Genomic DNA, 21,655 nt, shown 5'->3' on the forward strand with positions numbered 1-21,655 from the left:
TTACATATAATGTTGATTTAACAAAAATGTAAGAATAACAATGATCTCAGAGAAGCCCAGCTCTGACTTCCTCTTGTCTGTGTGGTCGAGGTTTGTGTTTCCGCTCTCAGTACGAGATGTTTTAATGATCGCAGTATAGCAGATATTATTCTTCTGGATCAGATCATGAAGATCATACAGCTGCAGATCTGTGAGTTTCTCATGTCACATTTGATTGAGTCGGTTTTCTTATGATTTTATATCTCAATAAATGTGTTTTTCTTTCTCTCATAGATCTGTTCATGTTGTATCAAGCCACAGAGAGTCTAACAAACACACCAGTAACTTTAGGATCTGATGTGATTATAAACTGTGATCTTGATATAGAGGAGATTTACTGGTTCAAACTGAAATTACCGGATCCTCCAGTGTTGATCTTACGCACTTACAGCAACACATATGAAGGACGAGGTAAACATGAAAACAGCAACTTCACTCACAAATACTCAGTGAAAACTAACAGTCGTCTGTCCATCAAAAATATCACCATTGATGAATTAGGAGTTTATTATTGTGTGAAAACTAGTGAACCATTAAAATTCAGCAACGGCACCAAAATCTACATCAGCGGTAAGTTACTTTATTATTTCATGTCTTCATAAACCACATTATGGATTCCATATTGAATATACTGTGAAGATCTAATAATAGTTGTATTGTTCTGTTAAAGACTGAAATTGAAAGATTGAACTATAAACCTTTTACAGACTTTGTCCATAAGAATATCACAGACTCCGTCCACAGGAATCAGACAGATGACGCTCCACAACACCAGATATGGAGAAATATGACCATCATATTCATCCTGCTGAATGTGCTTCTGACCATTGCAGTGATAGGTTTGTAAAATTTAATTTAATTAACTACATGGAGACAAACTCTAAATCCAAACAAATTCTGCTCTCTGTTTAAACTGTCAAGAAGTGTGTCAGTGATGTTTATTCACTGATGTTTCAGGTTTAGTGAAGAGCTGCATTGCAACTAGAAGATCTAAAAATACTTCAAAAAAACCTCAAAGTACAACTGCAGCTCAAAACACAAACGATCCACAGGTAAGATACTTCTTTATATAAATTATCTTTATTAGTTTTAATATATTAGTTTAAATTTAACCTGCCCGCATTATTTCTGCACTACGCTATGTTAGTATAGTTCACTTTTAGTACCGGTAGTGGTTACAATCCTTTCAACTTCAGATAGTGTACTATATTAAATTAATTATATGAAATGTGTTTTAAAAAATTACTTGCAGTACAGTACATAAAAAAGGACAGATCCTTGTGCTAGTTTTATGTCTCTCACATCATCCTTCATCCGTTTCTATTGGTCCTTCAGGATGATACAAGACCCCTATGCTTCATTTCGGGGTCCTGATCACCTTGTGAGGGTTTATTTTGCCATCGGCTGACTGTACATTATGTCTTACACACTGTAATGGCCTCTCATTTGTATGATCTTCCTCTTCCAGTACGCTGAAGTTGATTTCGCCAAGCGCTCCAGACGAAACCGGCCTTGCCCGGATCAGACCACCTACTCGTTTCTTCAGCCCGTAAAAGCTGTGTGAAGTATTATCCGTTATAAACCTAAATTGCATATGGATTTCTTTAAGAAACTAAATTATATTGTTTTTAATGCTTCTCAAATCAATGTCAATGAAAAGCAAGATCCCATTAATCAACAAAATTAGTGTTTTTTTCTGGTGTTAAATTTAAATATACAGTGTTGTATATATTAATACAGTGCTCTCTGGTATTATTGTCTCTATACAGACCCTTTTATCTATTTTCTTCTCTTGCTCTGAGATGTTCATGCTTGCAGTAAACCAGAGGCCAATGTGGTTTCTGTGTGTTAGAGCAACAAATGACAATTTGAGCTTACTTTATGTTTGTGTATTTGTATGTTGAAGAAATTTGGCACAGAGCTAGAGTGGAAATCACATGAACAACGTTTTATAAATATGTATTTTTATCTTATTTATATATTTTTTGCTTGCATATTAATTGTTCTAAATTATTTGGTTCTTGCATATTAAAACTGGTATCTTCTGCTCTGTTTCTGTGTGGTTAATACTGTGTGGTTTCGTGCAAGTGTTCCACTAGTTTGGTCAGTTGAACGAAACAACGAAACAAACATTAAACTTTGCATGCATATCTGACAGGTGTTTAAACATTTATCAAGTGCAGACGTGTGGGGTACTTTCTGCCAGAAACAAAACACTAAACAGATTTTATTTGAACCCCTTTGATGGTTTTGCTGAGCTTGAAAATAGTCACTTTTTTTGAAAAGCTCAGCAAAACCATCAAACCCTTGTGTTTTAGAATCAGGAAGTACAGACTTGACAGCTTTGCTGAAAATGACATTCAATTTATGATATTATTCTTCCTGCAACTTCTGAGCTAAAATATAGTGGGTTGTGATGCAAAAATAGTCCATGTATCTCAGGCAAACCTGTAAAACTGCATTTTCTTAGCAATATATTTACACAAACTGAAAAATAGAGATAGATCTTATTTACAAGTGAAAATGGCAGTATTTGCTTAGCACTAAGTGTAAATATTATAGTTAGATGCTATACATACTCATAAAACAATAATAACCACGTATTCAGTGTATATGAATATATTTATTAAAATCATAAATAGATGCTGATTTATTGGGATATTACTTGTAGTTGACATTACCTTCTCTCAACTCGGAGCCGCCAAACATGCAAACCCAGCTTGCTCTACACCTACCACTAACCCGACCCATTAAACACAGTATTCCCACTATTAAATAGGCTACTCACTAGGCACTTTATTCCCACTTTTTCGAAAAAATGTCTTAATTTTTATTTAAAATAAACACGTCTCTGAGCTGATATGCGATGGGAAAAGAATATGTTCAGTAAACTCGGATCGGTCGCATTCATTTGTAATTTCTCAACACCACAGTGGAGGGCAGAGTAGTCTCTGTCAACAAGAGGGGCGATTTGCACTTAGTGGAGAAGTAAACTATTACAGTTTGTGGAGAAGTAACACTATTACACAGTGGAGAAGTAAACTATTACAGTTTGTGGAGAAGTAACACTATTACACACTATTACACAGTGGAGACGTAAATTTACATATGGCAGTAAAATAAAACATGCTCACATTATGCTTTTAGCTGAATGCTCCCTAAAAACTGAGGTATTAATATATATATATATATATATATATATATATATATATATATATATATATATATATATATATATATATATATATAACTAGTTCAGGATATGATCAAATGGAATTTAAGACTGCTTGTGTGGTCAGAGCAAATTTAACTTGAACTCCCCCTTGATTGTGGTTTTGTCTGCTGGGCTGTGGGTGGCAGCATTAAGATCATGTTGCTTTTATCATTGAGCCACTGTGTAGCTGGCATCAGTGCAGAGACAAGTAACTTGTTCATAATATCCACATTCTATAGGAAGTGACATTTATAATGAACATATGTCACATGTTTGCTATTAGTTGCAACAAGAAGTAAGATTAGTTGATAACAGTGCTGCTCTTCTCCATATGCAGTCAGATTATGCTTTCTGTGTACGGCCATATCAGACTATCACTGTCACTACCCACAACCGAAGCACAAGCTTCACTCCTCACCTGTCACAGTTATCTTCACTTCATCACTAAACAGGGCAAATTAGCGCGAGAGCCCAATTCCAAAACAGCGCCGATGGGAGTGGAAAGTTCTGTGCGTGATCTACTGACGACACACAGATTAAAGAAATTATTTACTTCTCCCTATAACAAAAAAAAAAACAGTACACCCAAAATATTTGTTCAACTACTCACATCAATTACTAATTATTATCACATACTTGTATATTTTATATTATTGATCAATATGTAAATTCGTTGACGACATGACACGAGTTGTGGTCTCATTGGCACAAATTAATTTAGATGAGATTAGATCAGAAGATAGAACTGATTCCACTCAGACTTCCGAAGCTTAGTTAGGTCACGTGCTTCTTCTGCTCTGCACAATGTTAGATATGGTGGAGAAAACAAGTCTGACCACCAGATGTCGCCAATGCGCTCTGTGTTAAAAGCTTCAAGCAATTAACTGTTTGTGTTTTGTTTTGTTTTTTGGCACAATTTGATTAAAGCCTCGGTTTCCCATCAATCACGATGAAGATAAGTGGTCCAATGTAACGAGTCTCTGGAGAAGGACGATGAAGGTGGACAGATACAGGTTAGTAGAGATTGACTGGATCCTAGTCGTAAACAAGACTAGACTGTGTGTGTGTGTGTGTGTGTGTGTGTGTGTGTGTGTGTGTGTGTGTGTGTGTGTGTGTGTGTGTGAACTACATTTAAAGTTAATATATTTTGAATGTACTAGTCAAGTTACCTTTAGTTATATAGCACTTTTTACAATAGCTAGATTGTTTCAAAGCAGCTTTACAGTGATTACAGGAAAATAATGCAACAAAGTTTGTTTCGGCTGTACAGCAGATCTAGAAGAAATTATCGTCATAGTCCAGCTTAAGTAAATTCAGTGATGGTTCATTTTTGTTGTAAAAAGTTAATAATTTAGTTAATGTATTGTAGATTTCCACTGAATGAAGCCCTAGCTTGACACTTTGTCCACCCCCTTCGTCCGAATCCCCACCAATAAATCCACAGGACCACGTGATAAATGTATCCGTTTACTCGGTTAGCAACAAAAACATCAGCACAGGAATATGACAGAAAATAAAAATGATTAATTAATGACAAAAAAAAAAAAAAATTGTTAGAGAGAGAAAGAAAGGTATTTTTTTATTGCAAACTTATACATAACTACAAGCTCAGGGAAGTTAAGCAAGGTTGTATCATTTACAATGAACAAACAATGATACACAACATAAAACATGAATATCCTGGATTTGCATACATCAAATTATGTAAAAAATACATACACAAAAAAAGAAAAGCATAATAATAATAAGGTTAAAAAATATCTTTGAATAAATCATCATAATGCATCAAAAAATTTACTCTTTTTTTGTTATTCATAAGTTTAAGGGATGAAATAAAAGAGTTAAGTTCAGCAAGAAAAAGAGGAAAGCTTAAAGGAGACTTAGGCCATTTTTTGCTTGTGGATGAAGAATTTTGCATACAAGATCAAGAAATGAACAATATATTCAAGGGACCGCAACTTTGGGTTTTCAGGTCAAAAAACTTTGAGGCTCCACTCTCTGCTTGTCTGACTGTTCACTCAGATAACTTCACAGTTCTCGCGAGAGTATTCCCCGCAAATAAAGGTGCATGCGGTTAAAATGCGATAACAGTCCTCTAATCCCAAAATATCACTATAAATGTAATATAAATGCACTCTAAATTATCCAGACACATTTTAGATAATTACACAATTAACTCCTTGCATTACTGTAAATATTAACTGCATCAACCTGTAAATACTATATAATAATATTCCCTTCAATTTCCTCCACATAAATGAATCATGTAAATTACTATTTAACGCATAAATTAAAATTATTCATCAGTTAACTGCATTTAGGCCCCTACATATATATATATATATATATATATATAATGACAAATCGTTGGCATTTCTCCTCTGGCCAACGAACGAAAAGTGTATGATTATGAGCATCAATGATGTTACTAAATTGCAACATCATTACAAATGTGTAATTACAAATACAACCTACCCCAACAAGTATTAAGACACAATACATAATTTAATATCTCATCATATCAAATCAAGTGTTGTTCATTTTTAAAGTACTTAAACACAACCCCACATTTCATGCAAAACATTACTCAAAGTTGATTATGTTTCAGAAATATTGTTCAAAATGTCTTTCTAGTTGTCAAACTTTGTGTAACTTGTCCATTTATAAATGTGAACTTGAGAACTGACTAATAACTGAGAACTGAGAATATCCAGCTTATGTTTTCATAGTTTAAATACATTCTCGTAACATTGAGAGGAAACATTCTTAGAACAACATTGTTGGAACGTTCTTATAATAATAATAATAATTAATTTTATTTATAATGCGCTCTTCTAAAACCCCAAAGCATAAACTATTACAACAATTAATACATAAAAACAGCCTTAAATAAATGACTTCTTTAAATGATCAACTTTTTAAAGTGTCCCAATGTTGGTGCTTTTCTGATGGTAAGAGGAAGCACGTTCGGTAGCTCGGGGGCTTTGCATGAAACGGCTCTTTCCCTCATGGTCTTGAGTTTACATGAAGGCTGATGGAGTAGAGTTACAGAACGGAGAGAGCGTGATGGAGTATAAGAGAGTTAGCAGAACGGAGAGAGCGTGATGGAGTATAAGAGAGTTAGCAGAACGGAGAGAGCGTGATGGAGTATAAGAGAGTTAGCAGAACGGAGAGAGCGTGATGGAGTATAAGAGAGTTAGCAGAACGGAGAGAGCGTGATGGAGTATAAGAGAGTTAGCAGAACGGAGAGAGCGTGATGGAGTATAAGATAACTAATAAGATCACAAAGATAATCTGGAGCAGTCTCATGTAGTGCCCTGTAGGTTCAAATTTGAATTTGAAAAATCAATTCTTGCGTTTATGGGAAGCCAGTGCATGTGAAAGCTGCTGTGATGTGTTCCCGAGGAGAAGTACAAGAAAGCACATGAGCGGCAGACATTTTGATTGTACGATACTGTAGCCCGCTTAGAGATTTAGCTGGAAGTCCAGAGAACAAGGCCTAGTTACAATGAAGGCTTGTATAAGCCAGCCGGATCTCATGAAAGTGCGCATCTATACCACACATTTTATTTCTCGTGCCATTTACATGGCAAAAATATTTTTTGCATGCATAATGATACGCAGTTTTCGCGTGCATATGATACGCACTTTATGGCGTGTAATACGCACGCACTCCACACCCCTCCAAACCATTTTTGGCGTATAAATGGCATGAGAAATACAATTCGTGGTATAGATACGCACTTTCATGAGATCGTGTTGTATGAGCATTTCTGTGTCTTAGTCGTGCAATGTTTCTCAGATAAAAAGCAATTTTAGAGATGTGTTTTATGTGTGCCTCAAATGTTAACTGTAATAATAATGTAATAAAGAGAAAATTAGAGACACAACATCTCAGTATTACTGATTTATCAAGCAGCTCAAAGTGTAATGGGTGAAATCTCTCTAGTTTTCTGAGGCATCAACAGTTTCACTGAAGATTTAGAATGAACAATAAACCCAGGATAGAGCGGCTGAGTGAATGTGGTCTGGACTGTGTGGATGAGGCTCATTGTGTCAGAGACGCTGTAGAAGGACAGAATTCCTGCACTGTGATCCACATACACTCCTATTCTACTGCTGATGGACACTGCAGGGATATTAGTCTGTATCCTACTGTGCCATAATGAGTAAGAGTAGGGAGAGCAGTTCAAACTCCAGGACTGATCAGTTTGTCCAAACAAAGGCTTAAAACCTCCCTTAATGCTCTTATATGACACTGATATAGACACACCAACATCCCCACTCCAGTCAATCTCCCAGTAACCGCGTCCACTCACACTCTCTCTACACAACACCTGAGGCCAATCATCATTTCTGTCTGGGTGATCAGGATACGGCTGCAGTATGTTAGTGTGTTTAATCACTCTGTTCTTCTTAGACAGACTGAGGTGTTTGCTCACTGTGTTCAGATCCAGAGAGAGCTGATGGGAATCTGATGGAGAGAAAACACACCAGAATCAGGAATTATGTATCTGTGTGATCTTTGAATGGATCTGTGACTCCTCAATGTTCAGCAGTGTCTCAGTACAGCTGACCAGCTATCCTTACAAATCATAATTTTCTCACATAAAACCCGTAAATTATGGTTTCTTTCAGGAAGAACATGAACACGCTCAGTGTCTGCTTGTTTTCTGTGACTTACATAGCTGGAAGTCTTTCCTGGTTTTGGGATTCATGGTGGTGAATGTGACTGTGGAAATGAACAGACATAAACAAGTAAAGAATAAGATAAAGAGACAAGATAAAAAATAATCAGTTTCGAAGACAATCATTTATAAAATACATACAGTATATTAGATTTGATCCTAAATTCCATGGATTTCATCCTACATCAATATATATTAATATGCTTGTGATCGGAGGCTTGTGCAACCTAAGTCTAAGATGTAGAATATGTATTGTAAATTTCCCCAACTACACTCTAACAAATGCTGGGTTGTTTCAACCCAAAGTTGGGTCAAATATGGACAAACCCAGCCGTTGGGTTAATTTTATTTATAAAAAATGTTAACCCAACGGTTGGGTTCGTCCATATTTGACCCAGGTTTGGGTTAAAACAACCCAGCATTTTTTAGAGTGTACAGGTCTTCCAAACGAATGAAATTAACAAGCAGAGATGTGCACAAACAATCTTCTTTATTTGACACTTCTTTAAAGATATTTAAAAATATATTCATACAAAAGACATGTCTGTCACGTCTAGTTTGGAGTTTTGTTTCATGTTAATGTTACTAGTTTTGGTTTATGTTTCCTGTCTTGTCATGTGATTCCCGGCCCTCATGTGATCCTGCCATGTGCTCCCCTTGTCAGGTGTCCTATGTTCTCGTTGGTTCTTTGTGTTAATTGCTTTCATGTGTGTCTTGTTAGTCATTAGTGCTTGTGTGTATTTAAGCCCTCGTGTTTGCCATGTGTCTTTGTCTAGTATTGTCCGTGTAATCACTGTTTCATGTCAAGTCTTTGTTTTGAATTTTGATCATGTTTGGTTGTAATAAACTGCACTTGGGTTCCATTTACAGAATATTAAACCTACAATAAACTAGTGGCAGATCGAGGCTTCGTGGAAGACTGAAACAGTTTAAGCAAATGTGCCATATTGTGCAGAGGCTTCAAAACAATCCGACACTCATCTCCATGGTGACCCCTAGTGGTCAGAACAGTGTAAATGCAAAACCCCAGACATGCATAAAAACACCATTTACAAATCTATTGCATTTTTTTTTTAAGTCAAATCTTTCGAATGTAATTATCTAATCATCTAATAAGATTATCAAATTGTCAGAGCTTGTTTTGTTCGTTCTAGGAATGACTCAGCTAAACAGGCCCATAAGAGACTATTACCATAAAACTTCAAATAATAGCCCGGGCTTTTATTTTCCCAAATCGCGCAAACTGCACCGGCTTGTATTTGAGACAGCCGTCTATATGAGACAGGCCTTTAATTTAGTGTTGAGACTTCACCCTGTGCTGCAATATAGCTACATTTAGTTTTACATCCATTTACAGAAATCAGCTGGTTGAATGAAAACTGCTGATGTTATCGGATTTTCAGCTGATATTCTCAATTCATTCAGTTAACGGATGCTCTGAGGTAAAGTGAATTCAGACTGCAGTGTAGACTAAGCAACGATTGTATTTAATTGTCATAACATAGTACAGACATGATCTCAATTCCATAATGTCCTTAAACAACAATATTGCTGGCCATAAACTGACAAAGTGTGCGTCCGGTGTGCGATACCTCAAGTTGTCATAGACGCGGCGTGGAGCAGCACTTCTCGTTCGGTGTGCGATACCTCAAGTTGTCATAGACGCGGCGTGGAGCTGTGCTTCTCGTCCGGTGTGCGATACCTCAAGTTGTCATAGACGCGGCGCGGAGCAGCACTTCTCGCTCGGTGTGCGATACCTCAAGTTGTCATAGACCCGGCGCGGAGCAGTGCTTCTCGTCCGGTGTGCGATACCTCGAGTTGTCATAGATGCGCCGCGGAGCAGCGCTTCTCGTCCGGTGTGCGATACCTCGAGTTGTCATAGACGCGCCGCGGAGCAGCGCTTCTCGTCCGGTGTGCGATACCTCGAGTTGTCATAGACCCGGCGCGGAGCAGTGCTTCTCGTCCGGTGTGCGATACCTCGAGTTGTCATAGACCCGGCGCGGAGCAGTGCTTCTCGTCCGGTGTGCGATACCTCGAGTTGTCATAGACCCGGCACGGAGCAGTGCTTCTCGTCCGGTGTGCGATACCTCGAGTAGTCATAGACCCGGCGCGGAGCAGTGCTTCTCGTCCGGTGTGCGATACCTCGAGTTGTCATAGACGCGCCGCGGAGCAGCGCTTCTCGTCCGGTGTGCGATACCTCGTGTTGTACCTCGCTCACCCATCCAAACACGCGCTCACTCACTCAAACTAGCACTCACCCAAAAAAGCGCTCACTCACCCAAACTAGCACTCAGCCAAACACGCGCTCACTTATACCCCTTTTCCACCAAGGCAGAGCTGGTGCTGGTTCGGAGCCAGTCTAGTTTCAAATCGGTTCTTTGTTTTTCGACCACTAAAGCACCAGCTCCGAACCAGTAAAAGTGGTTCTTAAGTAGCACCAAAACATTGCTGGGCTAGAAGTAAGAACCGCTTGCGTCAGGGGCTGGGGGCGGGGTTACCGTGACCAACAGGACGAAAAGAAACTTGTGACCGCCATTTTTTAAATAGCTGCTAATCGAGCTAATAGCTGCTCTATTGTAATCTCCGTCTATGCAAGTTACGGCGAGCTGCACGAACGCGTTGGATTCGCCGTGTTTGGATGCCGATGTAGTTTCGCAAAGCCATGAGCATAAATAGTAACGCAACGACCGCCATTGTTGATGTCAGGCTTGTTCGAGATGCATTGAAGCGGCGCGGACCGATCCGAGCTGTGTTTGGAGAGCATACGACTCCTTGTGCTTTTGGATCGCTTTCGCAGTGCTTTGATGTCACGCGGCGATCGGTCTGCGAGAAGCCGAACCATCTCGAACAAGCCTGGTGTGGTTTTGTTTGGCGCTGCCGCGCTAGCGTTGCTGGGCAACATGAGATGTATACACAGTGACGTAAGATCTGTCTCTCTTGTGGCTCTCTAGCCTGTGGAAAGGCAAACCGGTTCTTAGAAGACCTATCAGTAGAACCAACTCCGAACCGGCTCTAGCTCTAGCTCTGAACCAGCACCTGGTTCTTGTTGGTGGAAAAGGGGTACCATACAAGCGCTCACTCATCCAAACTAGCGCTCACTCACATTTTTGAACGTTCACATTTAAGATCATTCTAGACACGTCTGTATAAATGAGGCCCTTGGACTTTACCTCTGTCAGAGAACTTCTTGAGCTCCTCTTTGCAGAAATCCTCCAGTTTGACTTTCAGCTGACGGACAGATTCTGTCACGCCATCAAAAGTGGAGAGAGAACTGAAGGGATTGTCATTTACGTCTGTAGATCCAGGAGGTGCTGAGAGAGACTGGAAATTCTACAAAAAAAAAGAAATCAAAACTCATCAGCTCCACACAATATCCTCCACTACTATCAGATCTGTGAGGCTCTTGTTGACTTGATTCATCTTCAGTAACTCGCCTCAATCCAGCACTTTCTCACAATCAGATACATTATTGTAATATTCATTATGTGATATTAATGATACAAATTCTAGTGTTTACCACTTACAGTCAGTGAAAAAGAAGAATACATGTAAACATGAGCACATTTCCCCTATTTAAGCCTCACTCCACTGGCTGCCTATTCAATTTGGGATCCTTTTTAAAATTCTGTTATTTGCTTTTAAATCCCTGAATGGTCTTGCCCCCGCCATACCACTCAGAGCTTTTACACTCTTATAAACCCGTCCGCTCTCTCAGATCAGATGATCAGCAGCTCCTGAGAGGCACACAATTCAAGATGCTTGAAGTCCAGTGTGAAGTTTTCACAGTCTGTGTTCGTTTGGGGAGCCATGTCTTCGGCTGGTATTGGTCCTCTGTGCTTTATTAAGTCCAGAGTCAACGCAGCCGTCTACCAGGACATTTTAGAGCAGACAAGCTTTATGGAGATGCTGACTTCATTTTCCAGCAGGACTTGGCACCCAGCAGCCATATCACCCTGTAACCCAAGACTGTTTTCCCACTGAAGCTAAGCGGGGCTGAGCCTGGTTAGTACTTGGATGGGAGACCTCCTGAGAAAACCAGGTTGCTGCTGGAAGAGGTGTTAGTGAGGCCAGCAGGGGGCGCTCACCCTGTGGTCTGTGTGGGTCCTAACGCCCCAGTGTAGTGACGGGGACACTATACTGACAAAGAGCGCCGTCCTTCGGATGAGACGTTAAACCGAGGTCCTGACTCTCTGTGGTCACTAAAAATCCCAGGATGTCTTTCGAAAGAGTAGGGGTGTAACCCCGGCATCCTGGCCAAATTTGCCCAGTGGCCACTGTCCATCATGGCCTCCTAATCATCCTCCTATATATACTGATTGGCTTCATCACTGTCTCCTCTCCACCAGTAAGCTGGTGTGTGGTGGGCGTTCTGGCGCAATATGGCTGCCGTCGCATCATCCAAGTGGATGCTGCACATTGGTGGTGGTTGAGGAGATTCCCCCCTTCTATGTAAAGCGCTTTGAGTGTCCAGAAAGGCGCTATATAAATGTAATGAATTATTATTATTATTATTATTATTATTTGGCACCTGCCCACACTACTAAAAACCTGGTTCAATGACCATGGGATTACTGTGCTTGATTGGCCAGCAAACTCACCTGACCTGAACCCCAGAGAGAATCTATGGAGCATTGCCAAGAGAAAGATGAGAAACATGAGACCGAACAGTGCAGAAGAGCTGAAAGCCGCTATTGAAGCATCCTCTTCCATAACACCTCAGCAGTGCCACAGGCTGATAGCATTCATGCCACGCCGCATTGAGGCAGTAATTCATGCAAAAGGGGCTCAAACCAAGTACTGAGTACATATGCATGATTATACTTTTCAGAGGGCCGAAATTTCTGTTTTTAAAATCCTTTTTTTAAAAATTGATTTCATGTAATATTCTAATTTAGATTTTGAATTTGGGGTTTTCATAAGCTGTAAGCCATAATCATCAACATTATAACAAATAAAGACTTGAAATATCTCACTTTGCATGTAATGAGTCTATATATTAGTTTCACCTTTTAAGTTGAATTACTGAAACAAATTAACTTTTGCACAATATGCCTATTAAAATAATGTGTATGTACTATTGCCTGTTTTGTGCATTACGACTTTGGATTACCCTCTGTTCAATAAAACTGCATTTGGATCTCAACCTTCTTGTCTCTGAGCAGTTTGTTACACTTCACAAGGAGATTAAAATAAAGAAATAAAAGATTGAATTAAAAAGATGAAAAATCTAGTTAGGTGGAAATTAATACCATCAAGTTTACTGATTTTATCATAAATCAGAAGCACACATTAGTTAGTTGTAATGAATTGATTCCACCGGAGGCAAGATGTAGCGAACCCAAATGCAACTTTAATTATAAACATAAGACCAAACATAAAACAAAGGCTGGAAACCAGAACAAGCGAAAGGAAACATTCAATACTAGACAAAGACACAGGGCAAACATGAGGGCTTAAATACACAAGACTAACGACAAGACAAGGGACACCTGTGAACAATAATCAGACTATTAACCAATGACAAGACACATGGCAGGATCACAAACGGAAATGACATGACAAGACAAGAACCAAGAACAAGAAACAAAACCCAAACCGTGACATAGCCCCCCCCCCCCCCCCCCCCCCCCCCTTTATGGGCGGCTCCTGACGCCCAACATAACAAAAGGCAATAGTTCAGGAGGGTGGTGCAGTGGAGGCGGTCTTGGGGGAGGGACGGAGGGCCAGGAGTGTGGGCGGACCTGGGCCGTGGTGTGTGGGCGGACCTGGACTGTGGAGGTGACCAGGGCGGATCAGGCGACCAGGGTGGATCAGGCTGTGCAGGCGACCAGGTCGGATCAGGCTGCGCAGGCGACCAGGGCGGAGACGACCCTTCAGGCGGCCAGGGCGGAGACGACCCTTCAGGCGGCCAGGGCGGAGCAGGATGTGCAGGTGGCCAGGGCGGAGCAGGACGTGGGCGTGGCCACGGAGGAGCAGGACGTGGGCGTGGCCACGGAGGAGCAGGATGTGGGCGTGGCCACGGCGGAGCAGGATGTGGGCGTGGCCACGGCGGAGCAGGATGTGGGCGTGGCCATGGCGGAACAGGATGTGGGCGTGGCCATGGCGGAGCAGGATGTGGGCGTGGCCACGGCGGAGCAGTCGGACCCTCGGGCTTCCAGGGCGGAGCTGTTGGACCCTCGGGCGTCCAGGGCGGAGCAGGCTGTGGGCGTGACCACGGCGGATCAGTAGGACCTTCGGGCGGCCACGGCGGTGAAGACCCTTCGGGCGGCCACGGCGGTGAAGACCCTTCGGGCGGCCACGGCGGTGAAGACCCTTTGGGCGGCCACGGCGGTGAAGACCCTTCGGGCGGCCACGGCGGTGAAGACCCTTCGGGCGGCCACGGCGGTGAAGACCCTTCGGGCGGCCACGGCGGTGAAGACCCTTCGGGCGGCCACGGCGGTGAAGACCCTTCGGGCGGCCACGGCGGTGAAGACCCTTCGGGCGGCCACGGCGGTGAAGACCCTTCGGGCGGCCATGTCGGTGAGGGATAGCCCCCCCAAAAAAATTTCTTGGGGAGAACAGACACCAGCTCAGGAACAGACAGCATGGCGGCAGCCATCTTGTCCGGAGACACTAGCTCGGCGGACGTGACGAGCGGTGGAGGGGTCTCTGGGCTGGACGGGACCAGTGGCGAAGGAAGCTCTGGGCTGGACGGGACCAGCGGCGAAGGAAGCTCTGGGCTGGACGGGACCAGCGGCGCAGGATCAGCGGGCTCTGGCGCAGGATCAGCGGGCTCTGGCGCAGGATCAGCGGGCTCTGGCGCAGGATCAGCGGGCTCTGGCGCAGGATCAGCGGGCTCTGGCGCAGGATCAGCGGGCTCTGGCGCAGGATCAGCGGGCTCTGGCGCAGGATCAGCGGGCTCTGGCGCAGGATCAGCGGCCACTAGAACAGTTACAGCCATAAGGACAGACACAAACACAGAAACAGACACTGACCCAGGCACAGGAAGAGTCTCTGGCTGGGCAGACGAGACGTGAACAGTCTCTGGATCGGCAGGCGTGACGTGGACAGTCTCTGGATCGGCAGGCGTGACGTGGACAGTCTCTGGATCGGCAGGCGTGACGTGGACAGTCTCTGGATCGGCAGGCGTGACGTGGACAGTCTCTGGATCGGCAGGCGTGACGTGGACAGTCTCTGGATCGGCAGGCGTGACGTGGACAGTCTCTGGATCGGCAGGCGTGACGTGGACAGTCTCTGGATCGGCAGGCGTGACGTGGACAGTCTCTGGATCGGCAGGCGTGACGTGGACAGTCTCTGGATCGGCAGGCGTGACGTGGACAGTCTCTGGATCGGCAGGCGTGACGTGGACAGTCTCTGGATCGGCAGGACTGACGTGAAGCTCTGGCTCGGCAGGACTGACGTGGAGAACAGGTCTGAGGGCTGACGTGACGTGAAGAAACTCAAGCTCAGCAGGACTGACGTGAAGCTCGGCAGGACTGACGTGAAGCTCGGCAGGACTGACGTGAAGCTCGGCAGGACTGACGTGAAGCTCTGGCTCAGAGGATACCGTGGGCTTGCGGGGCTCCTCATCCGCAAAGCCTACAGTGCACGACGAGCCGCTCCACATCAGGGCAAAGTCAATATACTCCACCAGAGTGTTACGAGGGGTATTGGCTGGCATGAGCTGGTAAAGTGGTTCATTGAGTCCATGGCGGAACATGTCCTTTAACACAGCATCATTGAAATCCTCCCCATGGCAAAGCTCGCAGAATTCCTTAACGTAATCCTCGACTGGACGGTTTCCCTGGCTGAGGCGGAAGAGGCGGATTGCTGGGTCCATGAAGTGGTCTAGTATTCTGTAATGAATTGATTCCACCGGAGGCAAGATGTAGCGAACCCAAATGCAACTTTAATTATAAACATTAAACCAAACATAAAAGAAAGGCTGGAAACCAGAACAAGCGACAGGAAACATTCAATACTAGACAAAGACACAGGGCAAACATGAGGGCTTAAATACACAAGACTAACGACAAGACAAGGGACACCTGTGAACAATAATCAGACTATTAACCAATGACAAGACACATGGCAGGATCACATGACAAACGGAAATGACATGACAAGACAAGAACCAAGAACAAGAAACAAAACCCAAACCGTGACATTAGTGGTGTTTGCCAACATATTTATTCCAGAAAAGAAGACCTCAGAAAAAATGTTTCCTACGGGATTTTAAGTCTCTTTAAGAAGAAGATGATCAGATGAGAGTCTGTCTGGATGATTATATGATAACACAACACTGACTTAATTCCTGACTACTTTTAAGTCATCTGCTCATTCTTCTCTCATGAAATGTTTATCTGTAATACAATAGCTGGATCTTGCTAAAGTCCACTATGATCTTGTTCTTAGATCTGTTACCTGCAAGAACTGGATGTGATCTTGTGTGTGTGAAAGCTGCTCCAGCTCAGCGTCTCTCCTCCTCAGATCATTGATCTCCTGCTCCAGTCGCTCCAGCCGTCCTTCAGCTCGACTCACTGCATCCTTTTCCTGATCTCTGATCAGTTGTGTCGCCTCAGAGCGGCTTCTCTCAATGGAGCGGATGAGCTCTGTAAAGCTCCTCTCACTGTCCTCCACTGCTGTCTGTGCAGAGCGCTGAGGACACACATCACAATCACACAGTGAGTTCAGCGGGACTGATGTAGGACTTCACAACCTTCTCTTCTTCTCCAGGCTCACCTTATGAGACGCCACAGCCTCTCTCAGCTGCTGAAGATCTTTCTCTCTCTGCTGGATTCTCTGACGGAACACCATCTGTGTCTCCTTCAGCTGAGTCTAGAGGACAAACCAATAACAGGAAATGTCACCAAGTTACATAATTTATAATTTACAAGTTACATAAATCCAGAAATTGTTGAGTGGTTAAAGATCTAGCATGGTGAGATTATACTGTAGCTTCAAATCACAGATTGAATATTTTCCTGAAAAGAGAATATGAATGATTATGAAGCCAAAGTGTCAGAATTTCATTAATTTTATAGGAATATGTCTCCCCAAAATTGTAATTATGTCATAATTTACTCACCCTCATTTTGTTCCAAACCTGTGTGACTTTCTGTCTATTGCGCTACTCAACAGAATATATTTTAAAGGTGCAGTGTGTGATTTTAGCGGCATCTAGTGTTGAGGTTATGAACAGAAGTTACGGTGTCAGCTGTCCTGTTATAGTTATTTGGTATGTAGGCCTAGGTTTTGCATGTAGGCCTAGTCCTCATACATGCCATATATGATAAATAAAGTTATATGCCATATATATAAGGAAATAAAGATATTTAGTATGACATGTTCATGTTGCACTAACCTGTGAGTTGTATGGGAGCACTTAAAATGTGGTCACCCTAGGGCACTACACTGTGTTAATCTGGGCCTGGTCAGAATGCATGGAATAGCATTAGACATCCCCTTTAAGAAACAATCCTGAAAGTGGCCTCTCTGTAAGTTCACTTAAGTGGCATTTTATTTTGTTGATATTATATTATCTGCAAGTCCAGTTCTCTTACGAGAGTTATCTCGTATTGCGTCGGAAGACGCTACGGGAAAGATTCTTTCTCGAGATATTGAAGCCAAAAAATGAATCCTTAATTTTGTAATAATGTAAAACGCTTTGCAACAGCATACAGCCTGAGGCGAAACAGCTTGCGCGCCTATTGGCTGCTCTGCGGCAAAAGCAGCAGCCTATGCGAGGCCTCTCATGACGCTTGACCCAATGAGGACGCTTCGCGCCCTCTACGTCACATCCCGCCAGAACAGGCGTGGCCTAGGCCCATAAATATCCGAGCACGGATGTAATAGTCTGATTTTCATCTCTTCATCGAAGCTCCCGCATCGCTGGATCCTGAGAGGAAGCCGCCACAGCCGTCGAGAAGCATCACAGCAGGACGTGCCTTCTCCACTGAAGCCGCTAGTCGACATCTCGCCACCTTCAGCCGCCGTACCCTGCATCGCCATCCGGCGTGGAATATATCCTTTACAGTAGTGTGTGTTCTGTGTGTGTTCGCCGCTGCGTCACACATTTTTTCCACCACTAAAAGAGCCGAGCATCTTTTTAAAGATGCCTCGCAACACCTGTGGCTCATGTAGAGCACCACTCGGCGACGGGGACCACCATGTGATCTGTGTTTCCTGCCTGGGTGAGGATCACGCAGCTCTAGCACTTGCTGATGGCGGCTGCCATCACTGTGAGACGATGCCTATGGTGACTCTGAGGACTCGCCTGGATTCGTTCGCTGAAGCTGCACTTCCGCTCGCTGTAGCGCCGCGCCGTAAAAGCGCCGTGCTCAGCGGAACCCGGAACTTCCCTCCACCACGAGGAGCTCGCCGGAGCCACCGCCAGCTTCTCCGCCCGCTTCGCTGGACTCTCTGACTGACGGACAACGGCCGCTGTCTGCCGCCGCGTCCGTTATGGACGATGAAGGGGAAGCCGCGTCTGTGGAGGACGACTGCTGTTCTCTCCTCGAGCTCTGTGGCTGAGGATGGGCGAGCTCTGTGGACCTCCCCCCGCCGCTCGTGAACGTCGAGGAGGAAAGGCCAACATTGAAGCAGAGCTGATGCGTCTGCTCACGCAGGCCGCCGCGAGCCTTGGCGTCGAGTGGTCGGCGCCCGAGGAGCCTGCGCTTTACTGGCTGGATGGCTGCTTTCTGCAGGAGACCGTACTTCGCCGTCCTCACGACTCGCACCTTTTCTTCCTGAGCTTCACGAAGAAGTCGCGAAGTCCTGAAGTCCATTTTCAGCCAGGGTGCGTACTTTTGCTTCAGCTTTGAACAGTCGCGCCTGTGCCGCCGCTGGATGCCATAGCGCTAGCCTACGCATCAAAAGGACTGCCATGCCCGTTGGGCATCAGAGCACATTCTACGAGGGTCATGGCCTCCTCGTGGGCTTGGTCTAGTGGAATCTCGTTGCAAGATATCTGTATGGCGGCAGGCTGGGCCTCCCCGTCTACATTTATAAGGTTTTATAACCTAGAGGTTCCCGCCTTGCAGGCCAGACTGCTCTCGGTCTTAAAAGACACAATATGGTGTTTTCTGTCCCGTTCTATTACGGCCCAGATTGCCAAAATGTTTTAAGCATCACTCACTGACAGTTATGTCCTATGAGCAATGCCGATCCACCATATATATTTATATACATATATATGCTCTAAATGCCCCTTAGGGCACTAATTATAAAGGAATGATGCTATTCTAGCCTCTCTTTCCTGGAACTCTGTGTGAGTTTTTCTGGTGATCATGCACTAGGTGTGCCCCTGGCGCGCGCGCCCTTGGGTGTCTGGTGTTGGATCTCAGCATGCACGGCGTTTTACACGGGGTTCCCGTAGCGTCTTTCGACGCAGTACGAGAGAACTCTCGTAAGAGAACGTACTCGGTTACTAGCGTAACCTCGGTTCTCTCTAGAAGAGGAACGAGTACTGTGTCTCTGTGCCGTGCCTGCGTAATACTCTGCGTCGCTTCGGCGATGAAAATCAGACTATTACAGCCGTGCTCGGATATTTATGGGCCTAGGCCACGCCTGTTCTGGCGGGACGTGAAGTAGAGGGCGCGAAGCGTCCTCATTGGGTCAAGCGTCATGAGAGGCCTCGCATAGGCTGCTGCTTTTGCCGCAGAGCAGCCAATAGGCGCGCAAGCTGTTCCGCCTAAGGCTGTATGCTGCTGCAAAGCGTTTTACATTACTACAAAATTAAGGATTAATTTTTTGGCTTCAATATCTCGAGAAAAAATATTTCCCGTAGCGTCTTTCGACGCAGTACTCGTTCCTTTTCTAGAGAGAACCGAGTAATACATATATTTTTTAAATATATACTTCTAAGATTTGAATTACGCTACAAGTGCACATTCAATGCAATTAAGAACATTACATTTTTGAAAAAAAAACTGGTTTAGATTACTTGTCTCCTTTTTGCAGCTTGAAACGTTTGTACCCCATTCACTTTCAATGTATAGACTAAAATAGATGAGACATTCTTCAAATATCATCTATTAAATTCCACAGGGAAAAAAAAAAAGTAAGTCAAACCAGTTTGGAACGGCATGCCGGTGAGTAAATGAAGACAACATTTTTGTGTGAACAATCACTTCAAAGTTCACGTCATCATTTACTTACCTTCAATTTGTTTCAAACCTGTATGAATTTCTTTATTCTGCTGAACACAGAATAAGGTATTTTTAAGAATGTCTGTAACCAGAAAGTTGATGTACCCCCATTGACATCCATAGTATTGTTTTTCCTATTATGGAAATCAATAGGGTACATTACTTGTCTGGTTACCGACATTCTTCAAAATATCTTCCTTTGTGTTCAGCAGAAGAAAGAAATTCATACAGATTTGAAACAACTTGAGGGTGAGTATATGATGACAGAATTGTCATTTTAAAGTGAACTATTCCTTTAAGTTCATACCTGTTTCTCAGTCCTCTGTGCTGCAGCTGATACAGTTATGTGGTTTTGATGTTCATATTCCTGACACCGCACACAAATGCATTCTTGATCAGTGATACAGTACATTTCTAGCTCTTTATCATGTTTGCGGCAGATCATGTTCTGCAGTCGTCCAGTGGCATCGATCACTTTGTGTGGCTTACGTGAGTGATATTCCTCATGACGGTCAAAATGAGTTTGACAGTAAGATTCCTGACACACCAGACAGGACTTGACGGCTTTGTATTTTCTTCCAGTACAGACGTCACACTCCACGTCTCCGGCTCCAGCGTAACAGTCAGCGGGAAGTTTAGTCTTCTTCAGTTTCTCCACCAGTTCAGCCAGAATGGTGTTTTTACCCAAAGCAGGTCTTGGACTGAAGGTATGTCTGCACTGAGGGCAGCTGTAGATTCTCTTCTCATCCTCCTGATCCCAGCAGTCTGTAATACAGATCTTACAGTAACTGTGTCCACAGTGGATGGTCACTGGATCCTTCAGGAGATCAAGACACACTGGACACATGAACTCATCCTGAGAAAATCTGGCCTCAGCCATTTTACAGCATGAATACAAGGAGACACAAACACAGAATAGCTCAAAAAAAGTTGTGATTACCCTGAACTGAGGAGTTGAAATAGTTTCCTGCTCCTGTGTTTGAGTGAAGTGTGTAAAACAGGTGTGTCTGTAAAGCAGCTTCCTCATTCCTAGTCAAGGAGAGTCACTTTCCTAGGCTGCTTTTTTATGCCTTACCCTCGCTAACTTCCCTCCATCTTCTCTCTTGAATGCATGTCATTGTAGCTGCGCTGGTTCCAGAAGTGTTTTCCATTCATGTCTTCCATAGAGATGAAGTCTTCGTTAAAGTGTTATAAACCCATGGAACAGAGGTGAATCATCACATTACAAACTTCGATATGAAGCAAAACAAGTTTTAGAAAATCAGACAAAAATACAAAGGTACAAGTGTTACGACCCTGCGCTTTCTTTTCTCGCCTGCTGGTGGCGGTATGACTCAGGAGAGTGTGGAGGATTGTACACCCCTGCCGACTAATCTCCTTTGATTGGGAGGAGGATAAAACCTGGGACTTAGGCCATGTCCACACGGACACGGGTATTTTTTATAACCGGAGTTTTTCCTCCTGCGTTTTTGAAAAAATCTCCGTCTACATGAAAACGCAAAAACACGCTATCAAGCGCCGTCAAGAGCATTCCACACCAGCAGGTGGCGATATAACCCTAACCGTAAAGCCACGTTGGCCAATCA

The 21,655-nt window shown here is 43.6% G+C and overlaps 3 protein-coding genes across 4 annotated transcripts in view; 2 read left to right on the forward strand and 1 right to left on the reverse strand.

Annotated features, from left to right (window-relative positions):
• LOC306988275 (CD276 antigen homolog) overlaps positions 1 to 21,655 on the forward strand; it is a 169,308-nt gene that overhangs the window by 53,519 nt on the left and 94,134 nt on the right. The window contains exon 2 of the mRNA XM_079593089.1: positions 4,181 to 4,266. The gene's annotated coding sequence lies outside the window, so the exon portion shown is untranslated. The remainder of the gene's footprint in view (positions 1 to 4,180; positions 4,267 to 21,655) is intronic.
• LOC306988274 (uncharacterized protein) lies at positions 93 to 2,089 on the forward strand. Of its 2 annotated transcripts, XM_079593086.1 has the most exons (5): positions 93 to 190; positions 274 to 609; positions 747 to 878; positions 997 to 1,091; positions 1,508 to 2,089. In XM_079593086.1, exons 1-5 carry the CDS (start codon positions 166 to 168, stop codon positions 1,601 to 1,603), a joined length of 684 nt encoding a protein of 227 aa, XP_079449212.1. In that variant the 5' UTR covers positions 93 to 165; the 3' UTR covers positions 1,604 to 2,089. The 2 variants fall into 2 exon arrangements, with proteins under 2 accessions (XP_079449212.1, XP_079449211.1); XM_079593085.1 differs by lacking the exon at positions 93 to 190 and having other exon boundaries at positions 208 to 609.
• On the reverse strand, positions 6,463 to 21,272 carry LOC306988574 (tripartite motif-containing protein 16-like). Its single transcript, XM_079593654.1, has 6 exons — positions 20,377 to 21,272; positions 16,663 to 16,758; positions 16,345 to 16,578; positions 11,112 to 11,271; positions 7,938 to 7,985; positions 6,463 to 7,727 (listed from the first exon to the last, which is right to left on the reverse strand). The coding sequence occupies exons 1-6, from the start codon at positions 21,094 to 21,096 to the stop codon at positions 7,174 to 7,176; spliced, it is 1,812 nt and encodes a 603-aa protein (XP_079449780.1). The 5' UTR covers positions 21,097 to 21,272; the 3' UTR covers positions 6,463 to 7,173.

The sequence above is a fragment of the Phoxinus phoxinus genome, assembly GCF_949152265.1.
Source record: "Phoxinus phoxinus genome assembly, chromosome: 20".
In the NCBI taxonomy this organism is placed as follows: domain Eukaryota; kingdom Metazoa; phylum Chordata; class Actinopteri; order Cypriniformes; family Leuciscidae; genus Phoxinus; species Phoxinus phoxinus.

What these genes read in the sequence shown, in the direction of transcription:
- LOC306988274 (XM_079593085.1), top strand. Translation starts at nt 231, where the DNA reads ATGATTTTATATCTCAATAAATGTGTTTTTCTTTCTCTCATAGATCTG. An exon ending in TCTGACCATTGCAGTGATAG is followed by an intron (nt 879 to 996) that starts GTTTGTAAAATT and finishes CTGATGTTTCAG; the next exon opens with GTTTAGTGAAGAGCTGCATT. An exon ending in AAAACACAAACGATCCACAG is followed by an intron (nt 1,092 to 1,507) that starts GTAAGATACTTC and finishes TTCCTCTTCCAG; the next exon opens with TACGCTGAAGTTGATTTCGC.
- LOC306988574 (XM_079593654.1), bottom strand. Translation starts at nt 21,096, where the DNA reads ATGAGGAAGCTGCTTTACAGACACACCTGTTTTACACACTTCACTCAA. An exon ending in AGGCTGTGGCGTCTCATAAG is followed by an intron (nt 16,579 to 16,662) that starts GTGAGCCTGGAG and finishes GTGTGTCCTCAG; the next exon opens with CGCTCTGCACAGACAGCAGT. An exon ending in ATCACATCCAGTTCTTGCAG is followed by an intron (nt 11,272 to 16,344) that starts GTAACAGATCTA and finishes TTTTTTTTGTAG; the next exon opens with AATTTCCAGTCTCTCTCAGC.